The 19,243-nt window shown below is 29.7% G+C and overlaps 1 protein-coding gene and 1 pseudogene across 1 annotated transcript; one reads left to right on the top strand and one right to left on the bottom strand.

The window, feature by feature from the left end:
- Nucleotides 1-6,157: 6,157 nt before the first annotated feature.
- On the bottom strand, nt 6,158-6,660 carry LOC149056270 (52 kDa repressor of the inhibitor of the protein kinase-like; annotated as a pseudogene).
- Nucleotides 6,661-16,339: 9,679 nt separating this feature from the next.
- Idh3a (isocitrate dehydrogenase [NAD] subunit alpha, mitochondrial) lies at nt 16,340-19,092 on the top strand. The gene is made up of 6 exons (XM_015520581.2): nt 16,340-16,583; nt 16,700-16,825; nt 17,203-17,375; nt 17,468-17,731; nt 17,804-18,053; nt 18,131-19,092. The coding sequence occupies exons 1-6, from the start codon at nt 16,557-16,559 to the stop codon at nt 18,365-18,367; spliced, it is 1,077 nt and encodes a 358-aa protein (XP_015376067.1). The 5' UTR covers nt 16,340-16,556; the 3' UTR covers nt 18,368-19,092.
- Nucleotides 19,093-19,243: the final 151 nt, after the last annotated feature.

The raw sequence follows: 19,243 nt of genomic DNA, 5'->3' as shown, positions 1-19,243 counted from the left end.
TGTTACAATAGCAGTTGAAAAATAAAATAAATTCATAGTCACAGTTTTTTTTATAAGCATTCAAAGTTTGAATTTCCACAAAATACGTAAAAATCATAAAAATTCGCAATTATTTTAAGCTAGAAATTCATAAAATTTTTTTTTTTAAATCTAAGATATGAAATATAATATCAGGCTCCTAACATATTTTTACAATAGTAGTTGAAAAATAAACTACTACCCGCTTTTTTAGTATTATATTTATTTAGTACTTAGTAGTATAATAATAATGGAGCTTAAGAAAATAATTTCATGAGTGTCAAATGAAATGATACTTATAACTTATTAGTATAATATAATATACGTAGGTATAAGTGTACAGCAACACTTATACTGGCACAATAATATATAATAATACCCACGCCATAATATAGTGCAGTTTTGAGCAAAAATAAAAACGTAACCTCGTTCAAGTCAGATGTATATGCGCCGCGCGCGTGCAGCCCATCAAATCGCGTATAATCCCTATCTATAGATATATTATAATATACTGAATATTCACCCACCCACACACACACACACGCACGCACGCACACACACACTAATCCTACGCGTTACCCGAACCGTGATAGGTACAAATAATCCTGTTTCGTCATTACGGCCGTGTGGGTCCGTATAGAAACACATCATATAATAATATGACACAGTATATTATAATATGTTATAATAGCGATTTGGATTGTCAACAATCATCGAGGCGGCATCGACAATATATACACGACGGTGTGTACATGTTATATGTATAGCACTACAGCGCATACGTTTATGGGTATATAAATACACCCCGTCCTACAAGTTCCCCGGGGATATTAAAATGCTCCTAAAAGGTTGGAGTCGCGGTGGGCCGGGCGGATTTAGTCGTCGTCGTCGTTCTCTTGTCCGGATTAAAATGCGTCGACAAAAGAACAGACGCCGCCGCGGAGAAAAGAGAACACAAGAGACATCACTATATGTAATATGTGTGTGTATATATGTATATGGTTAACCGCTATACACACGCTCATATTATATGTATACATTTAAATGCGAATACGTCGTAGGAGATTGATCAACAGACGGAAAGTGTGTATGAGAGAGGAGAACACACACACACACACACACGCGGCTGCAATAGTTTCCGTTGTGTGTCATGTACACACTCATATATATATATGTATATATTGTGATGTATTCAACCGAGGCGGACGGGATTAATGCGGAAAACGTTTTCCTCCCTTAACGCCACGTTAGACAACAGACATCAGCGCGCGCTGCAGATTTTCCCGCCTGTCGCAACAACGCCGAGACAACGACGACGGCTACACGCGCGCAAGTTTCTTTCCCTTCCTATCTCGTATTATATCCTTAGCATTAGGTGACGTACCTATATATGGTATATACATACAGGGTGCAGTCTATGGTGTGCTAGTCGAGGTAGGTACTATAATATAGTATGATATTATCATCTCTTTTACTCTTTACTCTTTAGATGCCCGTCTGCGTACGGCGTACTTGCAGACCTTTAATAATATAGACTGCAATGAAAATTCAACTTATAACTTAAAGATTTTTTTTTTTTATTATTTCATAACATGTAAACAATAGTGAAATTATGGAATACCTTATTTAAACTTAGCTTGTGACGGAGGCACAGAGTTACAAGTGGTTACAACGTAGTAACAATATTATAATAATACTATAAAATTACATTAACATACCAAGTAGTGAAAAGTTATTATAACAAATTAAATACTAGAATAGAACAAAATAACGAAGTATCGATTAAAAGTTAAAATAAGTGACAATTTAACAAAATTATAAAAAGTAAGTATATAAAATAAAAGTAAATATAAACAAACAAACTCAGACTTAAAATAGCATTCCTATATCTTCAATCTTTTATAATATATTGTATATTAATTGCTAAAATATATGTATATCGGATGTCATCAGGCTCTATTTTTATGTGCATCACGGTCCACGACACACAATGTGCACCACGAATTATGCAGATGTACACTACGATTTGAACGAGTGTGCAGTGTGCATTACAGTCTACAAAACAAATATCAAATAATAAACCAGCTAATAGGAAATATGAGTATTTCCTGAATTTTGACAAAAAATAATATCAAATTATATATAACATAAAATTAGGTACCTATATATGTATACAATATGAAATATATTGTTTTTTCTAAGACAGTATAGTGAGAATAAAATTACTGTAAAATCAAGTGTAATACAATGTATGTTGTAGTACAATCAGACGCTGCAGATAAGAAACGTCAAAACAAGGACGGAATTATATTATTTAGATATTTGATTGACACTGCAAAACAATATAGATTAGAAACAAATTTATTATTTAACGGTACAGACACACAACGCGAGATACACACCCTATATATACAATATACATAGGTACGTATATTACAATACAATATTACAATATATTAGGAAGTGTATACCTTTCGGATAAGCTCTCGCAGCTCTGTATAGGAATATCATATATGTATATGTATACATATATATCTCGCACATCTCGACGCGGTGACGGGGAAAGACTTAAAGCGATCGCGTATTTCATTTAATATTATATCATAATATGTATAATGTATATACCTTTATAGGTATAACAATAATAGTAATAATAATGATAATAGGTATAAGACGCGGTTTCGTCACACAACCTTCTGATGATATATATTATGCACCTATATACTATACATCCCGTTATCCCATCGCTAGCCGACGACGACAAACGTCATATTATTATATAAAGGGCTTTATCGTGTGCATACATGTACAATATATATTGTTCCATCCCGAAACGCTGGAGCGTGGAGAGGACGCGTATTATTATTTTATTTTATCGTCTCCCTCCGCCCTCTCACGTATCACCGTCGAATTTGACTCGTCACTCCGAGTATAATAATAATATTATAATACGATGATTTACGGCCGCGTGCACAGTTTAAGGAATTTAATGTCGTCAATTTGAGTTAGCGCGTAATGGATGTATACATATACGAAAAATATATGACACACTGCTGCAGCACATATTATACTATACTATATGAAAATATGAAATGATAATATATTATTATCTTACGATCGACGACAAAGACGTTACCATTGTGTGGTAACGATGACGGGAGATGCGGCGTGGAGATGCTGTAGCAGGCACGATGCAGGGCGCTTATCGAAACCGGAAACGATCTTATATTGCGAATGTATATTAAACAATATTGTAACATAAGTTTATTTTAGATTTTACCATGCTAAAAGAATTATAATTGCCATTAACTGATTAAAAATATCATACACAATATTTATCCAAATATATTCCTATATCATTAGTATTTCAAATATAAAGTTTGGTTTGACCATACATTGTTTTATTAATTTTACAATCTTCTTGTATAAGATAAGTTAAAAACCTGTTTTTCAGGAAAAGAAAATCTTTATTAATTTTTTTTTAATATAAATTAACTCTTTGTGTACAAAATATATACAATTAATTAATAATACAAATAATACTTTACTTCGCTATAAATTATAATATTATGGAATATTAAATAATATGCCTGTGGAGTAACATATACTACGTTTATATGATGGCGTCAGTGGCGCAACTAGAAAAAAATTTTGGGGGGGGGTTACATTAGTACAATATAATATATACATAAGATAAAATCCTGTATGGTTAATTATATAATTTATTACATAAATAATGTTAATATATTATTTATAAATCATCATACATAACAAGAAATAAAATAATAAAGTCATAAGTATAGAAATAGTCATACTATGAATAAAAAACACTTATAAATTAAGATTGAGTCTCCGTTTTGAAGTTTTAGCCATTTCATCAATAATCATTGATGGATCAACATTAATATCTTGGTGTATATTGAGGACTGCCAATCCATTTAGTCTCATTTGACCAGTAGTGTTTCTGAGATAATTTTTAAGTCGACGCAAGGATGAAAAAGACCTTTCTCCAGTAGCTGTTGTGACTGGCAGTGTAATTAATATTTGTAATAACTTTGAGATTAAAGGAAAAAAATCAGGATTACAATTGAAAAATAGTTCTGTTATTGTTGACGACAAATTTTGCGATTTGAATGCACAACTGTTATACCACAGTTTAAGTTCACCATAACCCATTTCTAAGCTAGTCAAATTGATACTGTCACTTAATATATCATTATAAAAATTGAACAGAATTTTGAAGTCCTCAAATGTTTCTTCAGATATTTGTTTGCTGGTCTTAGGTAATAAGCAGTTGAAACTTTTTAGTTTGGCCCTATGTTCAAGAAATCGTCCGTGTAGTTGTTCAAGAAAATTATCAAGAAATGGGATGAATGTTGAGATTCTATAATATTCTATTGGATTATTATTCATAACATTACTCCTATTTTTTTGTCGACTTGTTGTTCTTGGAACACTAACAGTTATATCAAAACTACTACAGACATCCTCTACTTCTTTAAATATTTTTTCAAACTCAGCATTAGCGTTATCACGGATTTGTTTTATAGTTGATTGATTTTCAGTGAAACAAATTATGTATAACATTGACCGTACCCCGTCACCAGCCGGCCGGGTCCGGTGCATAGAGTAATATCACAGAACAATGGTAATATAGAGCAATATTGTTGATGAGCACTAGCGGATTAATTGTCGTAGACTGCCTCTTTTATTTTACTCCTTTTTATGTGTTTTTAACCACGGCGGCTAAAAAACATAACACTAAGCCTCGGGAAAATTTCGGGGGGGGGGGGGGGGGGGGGGGTCACAACCCCTTCCCCCCCCCTAGTTGCGCCACTGGATGGCGTTAAAATGGTTTACATTCTTTAAACAGTTTTAAAAGCAAAAACGCTCGTATTATGTAGTATGTACTATGTAGTTTAAGAATTTCAAACCATTTTAATTTCAAACCGTTTTAACATCATTATATATAAACGTAGTAATTAACTACTATCGATGTTTAAAGTTTAAATAATATTTTTTCAGTGTACCTATAATTATTTATTTTTATGAAAGGTTCACAATAATTATTAAAAATGTGTTTGTTTAGAAAATTTATTTTGTCTATTCTACGTTCTTGGTGGATATACAATTAGGTACATTTCATGTTGAGGGCATATTTTAATGGGTTTTAGTGTATAATTAATAACTATACAAGAGACAAGACTATAGAAGAATGGGACCAAGGACGGATTGGGATCAAAATTCGGCCCGGGAAATTAAAAATACGGTACACAGAGGCCCATTTATATTGACCAATATATTATAAACTTACTAAAATTTTTATGTCGGGTTGCATGAAACCGAACTTTAATTTATTTAATGAATAATTTTATAGAATCGTTAAATATTTTTACAGGGGCGTTTGGGTTGCACAAACCGTACAATAAAAATATATTGGTATTAAACATGATATCAAAGTTTGTGTAGAATTTTAAGCTCATCACAGAAAAAGTGATAACATCTTTGGAGATCATGTCAACAGCTGTTAATTTGTATAGGTAGTAGGTACAATTTAAGTACTATTTATATATATATATATATATTCATACGTTATATTATATATAGTTACAGGTAGTAAGTACCTATACTTAATACGTTTTTAAAATAACTTGCCTAAAGCGACACTTGAAATCAATGTCGTCAAATTCCTCCAAAGGATTCGATCGATCTCTAAATAACCTTGGTCTAGGTAAATAATATAAAATATCCAGAACAAATTCATAATCGGAAATTGACAAACTTGTATCGGAACTTGACTTTTTATTTTTTAAGGTATAATATAAAGGTAAAATGATAGCGAGTGCCTTCTACTAACTACAGGGCACAGTGACTATGTGATAACTGAAGAATTATCGAATCATTAAAATTTAAAGAGCCGAAATCGGCCCATTAGTTTAATGAGCTGGTATCCTATATTTTAACGGCCCAATAAAATTACTGAACGCAGTGGCGGTTTTTGGAATTTTTTCTGCTGAGGGGGAGGTCCTTTAACATTATCTTATAATACATAATGACAAAAAAGTATAACCCATTAATAATAACTAAATATAATTTAATTCTTACATAAACGAAAAACTATAACATAGCATTTTAGTTATTACAATACAAAATCAACTTTTCGTTTTTTTTTTATCAATTCGTCCAAAACTTCGTCAGCTGTTAATTTCAAATCTTTATGAATACACATCATAGCTAGACCATTTAATCTTTTCTGAAATATTAATTAAATTATGTTTAATATTTTAAAATATGAATTATGATTTCCTTAATTACTTACTTCTCCAATGGTGTTCCTCAAGTAGGTTTTGATGCTCTTAAGATTTGAAAAAGTACGTTCATTCAATTAAGTTGAAACTGGTAATGTGGCTAGTATTTGAAGCAGTTTGTATATATTAGGATAAATATCATTATTACAAAGTGATAAAACTTGAAGTGCATTAGTTGGCTCTTCGCTCAAATTTTTTAAACACCTTTGCCACAATTTGTATTCAGCCAATAAAATTGCAGGGTTTCCATTTTCCAGATCATCTTGGTAATTATTGACTAATGTCATAAAATCATCATCTAATTCTTCTTTCGAAAATAATGAATGAAAAGAGTTTAATGTAGTTTCGTGGTTTTAACCGTCTTCGCTCAGAATCGTTTTTCGTATACAATGACCTAACAAAAATAATTTCATATTTAAAAAAGCGGGTAAGTCGTGGATGTCGCTCTGCTGTACAGTCGGTTACAAGTGGGTTACTGTAATGGATGGAATTAAATTTGAATCCAATGATATTATATCATTGTATACGAAAAACGATTCTGAGCGAAGACAGTTTATCTGTCTAGGATATATTATAGATTATTAAAAATTTTCAAATCTTAGATTTAAAAAGAAAAATTTGCATTTTAACGTATTTTGTGAAATGGATCATTTAAATCACCATCTGTTATTACAATTTATTAATATATTATTGTTTGCCATACACACACGACAAATGGACAAATTGAAACCAGTAGTGTAAGCACGAACAACAATTACGTTGTCTTTACAGTTCAAATTTTGACTAAATACATAAAAATTACGACAATGTTCAAATTATCTTAGATCGAAATTCATAAAAGTTTTTCTTTTTAATTCTAAGATTTGAGAATCTAATACAATGCTCATAATATAGTTTTGCAATAGCAATTTAAAAATCAAGAAATGTATAATCACATTTTTTTTTTTGTAAACATTTAAAGTTCAAATTTTGTCTAAATACGTAGAAATTACGAATACAAGATTCCTTACAAATTTGTCAATCTTTATCACAAAAAAAATGTCCACCGGAAATTCAAATTAAATTTTTATTAGCATTTGAATTTCAAATATTGACAAAAATTCGTCAAAACCATGAATATTTGCAAATTATTTTGTAGTTCAAAATTCATAATATTGTTTGTATTTATATCTAAGATTATAAAATTGAACACCAAGTTTTCCATAAGTTTTGCTTCAAATAGCTATAGAGAAAATTTGAAGCGTCATTAGAGGAAAAATGTTTTGAGCGTTTGAGTTTTAAATTTTTATGAAATCGCGTAATGATAACGATTTATCTTCAAACCAGGTATTCGTATATATAAGGTATTATGAATTATGATAACTACATGATAACTACACTAATTAATTAACCATGCCATATGCAAAATGCGTCTTCATTGAAAAATAAAATATTTGTTTCAAAATAGAATATATGACAATATTTAAATATAATATATCCTAGACCTGACAAATCATCTCCGTTCAGAATCGTTTTTCGTATACAATGATACCTATCATTGCATTCAAATTTAATCCCATCCATTACAGTAACCTACAGTACAGCAGAGCGACATCCACGACTTACCCGCTTTTTTTTTTATTGAACTTTGAGAAATGTTTTTTTTGAGATTTAAGATGAAAATAAATAGTTGCTTTTGGTTACAGCATACAGATTATCGTAATATAATAGTAATAGGAGAAAGATAAATCATTGTATTTTATTCGCTAATTTCAGAAACAAATAGTTATTGTTCCCGGACTTAGGATTAATAATAAAAATGATATCATTGATAATAAAATATACTGTATAGTATTTATAATAAATGCTTATGCATTTAAACAAAAAAAAATTTTTGTCAGGGCAACGCTGATTGGAGACAAATATTGTTATAATAAATACATAACAACGAATGACCTATTATTTGATTCAATTGAAACGTTAATATTATTGTTCATTTCAATACATCCGTTTACTTTGAAAATAGCATTAAAAAAAATGTCAAGAAGAATTATCTGTGCAAGTCTTGCATTTGGCGCTATTAGTGCAGTAGGATTTTTGTATAATTATATAACCAAGCAGAAGAAATTGTTAAAAGATGGTGATTTAACAAACTCAAGCATTCAAATCGATCAACCGACCAAGCCAACCGACGTGGAAATAGTTATGCCATCAGAATCGACCATAGTGGAAGAGATTACAAGACCAGTGTCTCCATCTCCAACATTCGTGGTAACAATTGATTTTAGATTATAATAGAAAGTTTATACTCTATAGTAGGTCAGTAGGTACTTATTGAATAGTATCTAAAAATTTAAATTCTTAATAATTATCTTGGGGGACGAGGTGGCCGAGTGGTCTACCGACGAGGCTGTGGCTCAGCAAGTCACGGTGTCCGGAGAACAAGTGCCGCCATCCCCCACTCCGGAACATGGCAGAAACCTACTTGTACCCCAATAGAAATTCTGCCAAAACTCTCACCCACGTGTAAAACCAACCTACAGTTCTATAAGAACCTACAGTACTACCCCCTTCCAAATGGCTTTAGTTGCCGTGGGAAAATTAAAAAAAATAAAAATAATCTTAAGAGCTGGACATTACATGATTTAATGTTGGTATAGTTGTATTATTCTTATATTCAAATAATTAATTTAATGTAGATACGGTAATTTCTAAATGGCTGTTATGGCAGAGAAACAATGATTTGTAATAAAATAATAATAGTTTATTATTTTTATAAAAATGTTAGATTATTTCTGTGTATAATATTTTAGACAAATTGATATATAAACATAATAATTTTGAATATCTTATAAATAAGTTTGGTACTTATAATATTTTGTTTATCCTGTAAAATTACTCGTGCAAACATACAGGATTGTTTCGTTCACTGTACAGCTCACACCCTGTGGACGATGACTTCTAAAGCTAATTTTATAAACCTATATATATATAAATGGTTTTCTGTCTGCTTGTCCTATTTGTATTTTTAAATGGCTTAATTAATTGCTATGAAAACAATTTGGTACAAAAATATATTAGATTTATGGTCAGAATATACATAGATTAAATATAAATATCGATACACCTAAATATCTTTCAATCGAATATTTGAATTGTCCATACTGTTTTCGATAAACGAATTAAATTACATTATGTTTAACTAAATTGAATATCGTTGTATATATTATACATATTACTTAGTATATTTTATCTTTCTATATATATATATGTATAAAAATATACTGCTATCAAAACCACATGAAATGAATAAGAGGTAGGATTTAAAAAAAACTTGTGTAAATTATCAAATTTATTGCACAATGATAAATGGTATGTAATATGTTTTAGAACATTCCAGACGATATGAAATCAATTACGAGTATACCGAGCAACAGACCAATAAAGTCGATACCGAAGGTAAATAAGAATAGACTTTATATAAGATTAAGAATATGAATGTTAATTAGTAATATTAATTGCCTGTTTGTTGTTAGTAATATAATATATTAGTAAATATTATAATTTGAGCTCTTTTATTTTAGAAGATGAAGATCATTGATGATAAAAGAAAGAACCATCCGCTGCTTCTTTTAAATGAGTTATCCCCCTGTCTAAACATTATTACAACTCTAGAGGACAAAGATTATCCTCCACAGTACAAGGTTGAATGTGAGATAGATGGACATTCTTTTTGTGCATACGGTAATATTTTTGTATTGTATCATTGCCACCAACAAATATTGGTTGGATGAATTTTAGTATTGATATTTAAAATTGTCCTATAATAATTAGTTAACATTGCCTTTAATTTTTAATTTTGTAGGACCATCAAAAAAAGCAGCCAAAAAGAAGGTTGCCATTTTAATACTCAATTATTATTTTGATGAATAAGATGATGTTTAATGAAAATATTATAGACTATTAAGCGGTATATTTATACGTGTACAATTCAAATTTAATTAGGTAAAGTATCTACTCTGGCGTATGATATTTAATTCATGTACCTGCTTTCATTTTATTGTTAATTACAATTAACAAAAAAATAAAAGTAGTCACATCAATTAATGTCATACACCGCAGTATAATATCTTACCTAATTAAATTTAATTGTACATGTTATACAGGATGATTTGTGAGGCGTAAAACACTCACTATTAATAAAAATATTTACTTTTTTCAATTTTTTTTTTTCAAAATTGTATTAACATGCTGTTCTAAAACTATATAAATTTTCAATAGTTTTTACCCTTATATTTATTAGGTAAACCACTATCAACTTTTGATTTTTAAATGGCAACCTATATTAACAATATCATAAATTAATAAGGCTATTTTTTTAATGAATTTTAACGTGAAATTCATAATAATAATTCATAATAATTCATTCTAACCTAGCCTTATTAATTTATGATATTGTTAATATAGGTTGCCATTTAAAAATCAAAAGTTGATAGTGGTTTACCTAATAAATATAAGGGTAAAAACTATTGAAAATTTATATCGTTTTAGAACAGCATGTTAATACAATTTTGAAAAAAAAAAAATTGAAAAAAGTAAATAGTTTTTATAAATAATGAATGTTTTACGCCTCATGAATCACCCTGTATATGCAGTTTAATAGTCTATAATTTCATTAAAAAAAAGTACCTATTGTTATTCAAGTTTTACACTTTCTAAAATCGAGGATTGGAATGACCACCATGAATTGATGTTTGTGCCAATATATAATTATGCAAGAAAACTATCATTCAAAAAATGACCATCTCGTTCGCGTATTATGGGAAATCGAACGGCCTGAAATTGTTTATTTATGGGAATGAGATCGGTATGAGATACGTGATGAAACTATCGATGTGTGGACATTCGATGTACCTGTTTGTAAAATATAATATATTCGAAATAAATTGTGATTAATAAATACTATTACTTAATATTATTGCACTTTTTGTTCTAATGTTTATTGAACTAATTGTATGTACTTGTTTGATTCACAATAAGACAAAAAGAATTTGTTTATCAAAATTATGTTCAATAAGTAATAATAATTATTGTTTTATAACAAAGTAGTTTATTAGCGGAGTGGTTGCTTTTAATACTTCGCCAAGGTATAACTATGGATGAAATCTGATAGTACGCCATGCGTATATCAGTATATATACCTGCAGGTGAGTTTTAGGGAACTGAAAAGTATGATAAATGTAAGGCAGCAAATTTTGGACACGCGGAAAAATTTTATTGTTGGGTGAAAATTTTATTTTTGGATAATGGTGAATTTTTATTTGGCATTTGAATAATTTTTTCAAGGTATATGCAAAAGAGCCAACATTTGAAAAAAGACGTGATCTTGTTCGTTTATTCGTTTATATAGAAATAATGTATTGATAATAATAATAATAATAGTAATAATATAGTATTTTTATACCATAGTACTTTTTGAGTACACAAGCGGAAAGAAAATCAAACAAATCTGAGATGACAATAATATTATGTTATAGATATGATCGGTCGGTCTGATAGCATAACTTCGTCTTCCGACAATCGATGTGGAAAGAATATAATTGGGTGAAAAAAATACGCCACAAATCAAACGCCATTCCCCGAGGATGCCGAAAATTTAACGCTTTATTTATTTATTTCAATAATAATGCCATTTATGAATCCTAATAAATTTCACAATAAACCGACCAAACGGTATTTTATGCTATTATATTTCTTAAACAGTTTTTGGACCGGTACCGTGTGATACCTACTAAAATCATTTATCGGCTCAGCGAGTAGTCAAATTGTATATATCTCATGAATACGAATACCAATGATAACAAACGAGTATCCCTTAGAATTTAAACGTGTCCGATTTCCTATTAAACTTTTTTTTTGCTCTGTCAATTAATAAGGCACAAGGACAGACAATGGAAGTTGCAGGAAATGACATCAGCGATTCCTTCTTCACTCATGGAAATTTTATGTTGCCTGCTCCCAGAAAAAAACTTATACATAGGTATATATGCCCCTGGTGAAAAAATTAATAATATTGTTTATGAAGAAATATTGGTTAATTGGGAGTTATGTAGTATTTTTTCAACATAATAAAAATTACTTTTCAAAAAACGTAGTTTTTTTTTTAAATTTTAGTATAAAACGCGAGGTATGAGTTTTATTAGCTGTCAGCCTATTTCAATTTAGATATTATGTTGTATTCACTGCTTTTTTTCGAGGTATTAGATTCTGAACGGAGTGATAAATGTATTGATTTTACAATGATGTGTGTTTTTTTTATTTTATTGTTTTTTTTTGTGTCTGTCATCACGTTTTGGGGCAGTAAAAGTGCTTCGATTTTTGACTTCAGTACCTCGTTCGATCAGAAAGTGAATCTAGTTGGTACTTTGGGGGTCAAAAGTGAAAAATTCTCAATATATTTCTAAATAATCGGGATAAACAAATTAAAAATTAAAGGAAAAACAAGAAATTTTACGCTTAATAAGTTTTCGACAAAATCGATTTTGGTTTTGATGTAACCTTAAAACAAATGACCATGAAATTTCCACCGAATGTTAAAAATAAGTATATTCTATCCACCATGCAATTTTCAAAAAATTTCGACTTAAGTTGAACTATTCATAGGCATTTCAAATTTTCGATCATTATATTAGTTTTTTTAAAATTAATATCGATAAAAATTTATTTGTTCTGCAGAAAAGCTTGAAAATTTAATACAAGAGGCTCTTAACATATTGTTACAATAAAATTAAAAAATAATAATAGTCACAATTTTTTTTAAAAGCATTCAAAGTTTGAAATTTGACAATATGTGTAAAAATCACGAAAATTCGCAAATTATTTTAAACTAGAAATTCATAAAAAATTTTCTTTTTAAATCTAAGATTTGAAAATTTTAATTTAATCTATAATATATTCTAGACAGATAAACCGTCTTCGCTCAAAATCGTTTTTCGTATACAATGACCTAACAAAAATAATTTCATATTTAAAAAAGCGGGTAAGTCGTGGATGTCGCTCTGCTGTACAGTAGGTTACAAGTGGGTAATGGATGGAATATGATATTATATCATTGTATACGAAAAACGATTCTGATCGATGACAGTTTATCTGTCTAGGATATATTATATATTATTAAAAATTTTCAAATCTTAGATTTAAAAAGAACAATTTTTATGAATTTCTAGTTTGAAATAATTTGTGAATTTTCGTGATTTTTACTTATGTTGTCAAAATTCAAACTTTGAATGCTTGTAAAAATAAATTGTGCCAATATATTTCTTTTATTTTTCACCTGCTATTGTAAAAATATGTTAGGAGCCTTATATTAAATTTTCAAATCTTAGATATAAAAGGAATTTTTTTTATGAATTTCTAGCATAAAATAATTTACGAATTTTCATGATTTTTATGTATGTTGTAAAAATTCAAAATTTTAAAGCTCGTAAATAAAAATTGTGACTATAATTTCATTTTATTTTTCACCTGATATTGTAAAAATGTGTTAGAAGCCCTAAAATGAGTTTTATATAAAAAAACAATTGTTTTTCAACAAAATTTATATTTCACAATTTTTTTAAAGAACCTTTAAATTTGTTAAATAGAGGTTTTACTTTATTTAAATAAAATTATTTGTTGTAAATACATATTATTATTTTGATAGGTACTATGTATAATTTAGATTTGACTGATTTGGAACTATGTGCGTAGTACGAAAATTTGAATATTTTAGGGACTGGTGGCATATACGCATAGTATAAGTTAATACTTATTTTTATTTATTACTACTATAACCAAAAGAACCGGCACTAAAAGAAGAGTTCATTTTTATTTTTGAATCTCCTGACGAGATAATTTTATTACAAGATTATAGTTAATAATATTGAATTATAAATGTAGACAGTGGCCCACCGGGAATTTTCCAATTTCCCTGTGGGCCAATCCGCCCCTGAATGGGACTACTGATGAATGTCTGATACATCGGCTAATTGTACAGAAATTCGAACACTTCATGTCTCTATAAGGTAGGTACTATTAGTCAATAGTTATTAGTTTATTACTATTTATATACTTATACATAATATAGGTATAGGTACTGTTTATGTACTTTTCAACTCGTTAGTCTGTACATGAATTATTTAGGTATAATAATCTATATTGAAATATTGCAGATGGACATTGGACGGCTATAATATAATTGTGTTTCGCGTCCAAAGTGTAATATGTTATTGTTTCAGACTTTCGTCATCGCCGAGATTGGGTACAAAATACGACGAGACCGCTACTAATTGGCGGCATCGGTTTTATTATCACAGAATTATTCTGTGTTATTATAACTACCTATTATGAGATTCCCATATCCGGTAACCGTGATTTTAAAATTCGAAATCAAATCGAAGCAAACTTTGGTGGCATATAATATCGGATTGATCTTTATTGATCGTTTAAAAATACATAATTCATAGAGATCATAAGATACTAGTATGTTTCCTTCCTGAATCAATATATATATATATATTAAATATTATAATAATAGGTTCTTAAGTTCTTTTATTTTACTTAAAATATAATGTGATCATCATATCGGAATTTATCGATCGTCATAATTATTCACGTTATGGATTTATTACCTAACTGAATGGGTAATGATTGATATGCCAAGAGCCAACGTTAAGTGAAAGTACTATTGCAGAAGTATTGAATTATATTTATTTATATAAAGTCAACGGATCTTAGCCCTTTAACAAAGAAAAAAAACAATATATATGAATTGGCACAATATGAAAACTAATAGACAACGACAAGTGATAGTAATAAAAATAAAAATAACAGGAAATACAAAGGCAAATTTTTGTCTATAAAACAAAACTAAAAATAAATTATTAGGAACTACCTATGTCTAAAAAGTAACAAAGTTTTAGTTTTAAACTTGACGAGACAAAGCAAAAAAATCTAAGACTGTAAATATAAATTGAACAATTTGAATAATTATTTATTGAAAAATATCGTAACAGTACATTTATTTATTTATTTGCATTTGTACATTGCTTAGTATTTTTATAATATGCTTTATATTAGTGGATTTTGTATTGGCAATAGTGTTATTATATTTATGTAATATTAATTAAATCATCTGTAAATTCATTAATTTTAATTTTTAATTTTTTGTCTTAGGGTGGATACATCTTAGATTCTTTACATAGGTACCTCCAAATAGTCTTCGCGATCCGCTGTGGCTTCTAAGTATAGGTAGGTATTTATGTACTTTTTTATTTTTACTATTTGTAGATTTACGTGTTATTCTATAACTCGCAAACAGAACCACATCGGGTGCCTTTATAGAGATAAATATGTATGTCAATAATATTATATTACAAGTTATGCGGTCCCTATTATTAGTAAAATTTTGTACTGCGCACTTAATTTTATTGTTTTAAACGATTAGTAAACGATGTATTACATATTTACATGTATAATATACATACTCGTATATATAAATAAATACAATAATTTAACATCGTAATATTGTAATTGAATAAAACAACAAAATGCAGGAAATACTCGTATTTTCTATTGGCTGGAATGTTATTTAAATTCTGTTTTGTAGACCGTGGTAGTGCACGCTTGAACATTCGTGGTGCGCATAAACTTAGGGTTTGAATTTTTGATTAATAAGAGTATAGTAAATAATAATATGTCTTAATTCTTGGATGAAATCATAAACGTAATTGAACAATTAAAATTTTGATCTTTTTTGTGATAACTCTATTTCCACAAAATTCAAATTTCACCGGAAATCAGAATCGTTATCAGCAGCGGCTGCGCCACTGATACTGTCATGGTGTCATCGCACATTCGCACGTCCGGGTGGCCGCCTTCTCCCTCCGACGACGGTGCCGTAATGCTCGTTGTCGTCATGGAACAAAAAGACGACGAACACCGCCCGAGTAGACCACAGTCGAGCCTGACCGTCGCAATTTTTATCGTGAATCGTGATTCGTACAATTGTACGTACGGTCACCGAACCGTCGCTCTCTTGTTCAGCAAAACATCTGTTCCTTTAACCTCTCACCCATTTTCGTTTTAAAAATACGATCGAGTGATTAACCCTCTCTTGCGGCCAGTCCAGTTGAGGAGAAAATTACTCTCCCGACCATAAACCCTTTGAGAGAGCTCTTTTTTGACCTCATCTCTCACCGACGACCGTTCACCATGGCTCACAGGATATTTCACAAGATCGTAAGTATCCGGTTCGTGACGAAAAACGGATATTTTGCCGATTCCGATCGCCGTCGCATTAGCATAATAATGAATATATATTTTCACTATTAACTCGGGATTTCGTTTGTTGACAGAACAACGTTGGCCAGTACCTAGCTCGTTCATACGGTGTTGATGTACGGAAAGTGACTTTGATCCCCGGTGATGGAATCGGCCCTGAAATCTCTGCCGCTGTTCAGAAGATTTTCGAAGCCGCCAAAGTAAGTAGTCGCTTGAAGTAGGTAAAGTCAAAGAATTTTAACTAATCGCATCTGTCTTGGTCACGTATTTGTGAGACTAAGTGCCACAGATAAAAAACATGAAATAGTTAAAAGTTATTTCGGTTATTTTTTCAAGACTTTTTAATATAGTGGATTTATTGAATGTGGCCCAGTGGAATTTAATTAATCGTCTGTACTTGTACGGTATTGTTAATCTGTAATCTGTAGCCAACAAGAGACTAAACGTATTTTTTTTTTTTAAATATTTTCTGCACTTGTAATCCAAAGTGAATCTGTTGGTTTAAACCATTTTTAATTTTTTCAATTGAAAAACTGCTGACTGCAGTTTTAATTAAAACGAAATATTTTAATTTTAGACTCCAATTGAATGGGACGTAGTTGATGTTACTCCTGTAAGAGCACCAGATGGTACAATGAAAATACCATCTAAAGCTATTGAATCTGTAAATACAAATAAAATTGGATTAAAAGGACCTCTTATGACACCAGTTGGAAAAGGTCATCGTTCATTGAACTTAGCACTTAGAAAGTAAATTCATTTTTATAATTTACTTGTCATAAAATATAAAAATGTGTTTTGAATATTTCTTAGATTACAACTTATGCTTATTATTTTTCTAGAGAATTCAATTTATACGCCAATGTAAGGCCCTGTCGCTCACTTGAGGGTTATCCTACATTATATGAAAATGTAGATGTTGTAACAATTCGTGAAAATACTGAAGGTGAATATTCAGGCATTGAACACGAAATTGTGGAAGGAGTTGTACAATCTATAAAATTGATCACAGAAGAAGCTTCAACTAGGGTAGCTGAATTTGCTTTTAAATATGCTGTTGAAAATAAACGATCCAAGGTCACTGCTGTACATAAGGCTAACATAATGTATGATGAACTTAATCATTTTTTCAAAGGTGTATGTTTAAATTTATGTGTTTGAAAATATAAAATTTATAGGAGAATGTCTGATGGTTTGTTCTTGAGGTGCTGCCGTATAGCATCTTCAAAGTATCCACAAATCAAATTCGAAGAAAAATATTTAGACACTGTATGTTTGACTATGGTTCAAGATCCAAGCCATTATGATGTTTTGGTAATGCCTAATTTGTATGGTGATATATTGTCAGACATGTGTGCCGGTTTGGTGGGTGGTTTAGGTCTGACACCAAGTGGAAACATTGGCAGCAACGGTGCTCTGTTTGAATCTGTAAGTATTTATTAGTTTATTACTTTGGTTTAAATTTAATAAATTCATTAATTTTTAAATAAATTAAATTTGTTTAGGTTCACGGAACCGCTCCGGATATAGCTGGCAAAGACTTGGCGAATCCTACAGCTCTTCTTTTATCAGCTGTAATGATGTTGCGTCACATGGAACTCAACAGCCAAGCTGACATTATTCAAAAAGCTTGTTTTGACACCATCAAAGAAGGCAAATATAGAACTGGAGATTTGGGCGGAAAAGCCAAGTGCTCAGAATTTACAGATGAAATTTGTCGTAAAGTTCAAGAATCTTCTTAACTTCATGTTAAGTAATAATGGTGATCCATCAATTTGTGTATATTTATTTTGTGAAGAAACTAGGCCTCACAGATTAGCAATAACCCTCTCGAGTTTTTCGTGTTTGTTCCTTTCTATTTAAATATATAAATAATATTTAATTCAGTTATTGTATAATTTGACTAGGATTTTTATGAAAATGATGGATTTTACTAGTACTGAGTCATTATTTCTGTGATAAATATTTAGAAGGAATACCATTCATATAGTTTTGAACAGTCATTTCCCATCAATTAATTTATCACAATTCATTCATTGATTTTCTACATATTGTTTTTAATTATTTTATAATTTCCAATTTCAAAAATATCTATCACTCACGACTTGATGTACTATTAACAATAAATCATTTGATTTACAATTTCATAATTGTCGTTATTATTATTTATTTATTTATTTATTATTGATAGACAAATTATTATCTTTAAAATTGTTACGATATTCGACATAATCTGTGTACTTAATTATAGTGCTGTTTATCATTAAATTAAATACACTTTTCAAACAGTTTACATGATAATATCATATATATATATTATATATGCTCAGGAAATATTGCAATAATTATAAATGTGCATGATTGTTCTTTGTTAATGAGAGTATGAAAGTATTAGATACATGTGCCTAGTCACTAGCCGGTATTATTAAATATTATAATAAAATATAATTTTGTTATTTTACTGAAATCAACTGTGGCTCATTTTGATTGTTATACTAGCATACTTAAAATGTTGTTCTTGATCCTCATACTAATATTATTGTGATTGTCATCTCAATAAATTGTACAAGTATAAAAGATTTATTTATACTCTCACAAGCCGAATGTAGGGGAATTTA

The sequence above is a fragment of the Diuraphis noxia genome, unplaced genomic scaffold, assembly GCF_037042655.1.
Source record: "Diuraphis noxia isolate RWA-SAM2 unplaced genomic scaffold, SU_Dnox_SAM2 contig0004, whole genome shotgun sequence".
Classification (NCBI taxonomy): domain Eukaryota; kingdom Metazoa; phylum Arthropoda; class Insecta; order Hemiptera; family Aphididae; genus Diuraphis; species Diuraphis noxia.
This window is presented reverse-complemented; position numbering and strand designations above follow the sequence as displayed.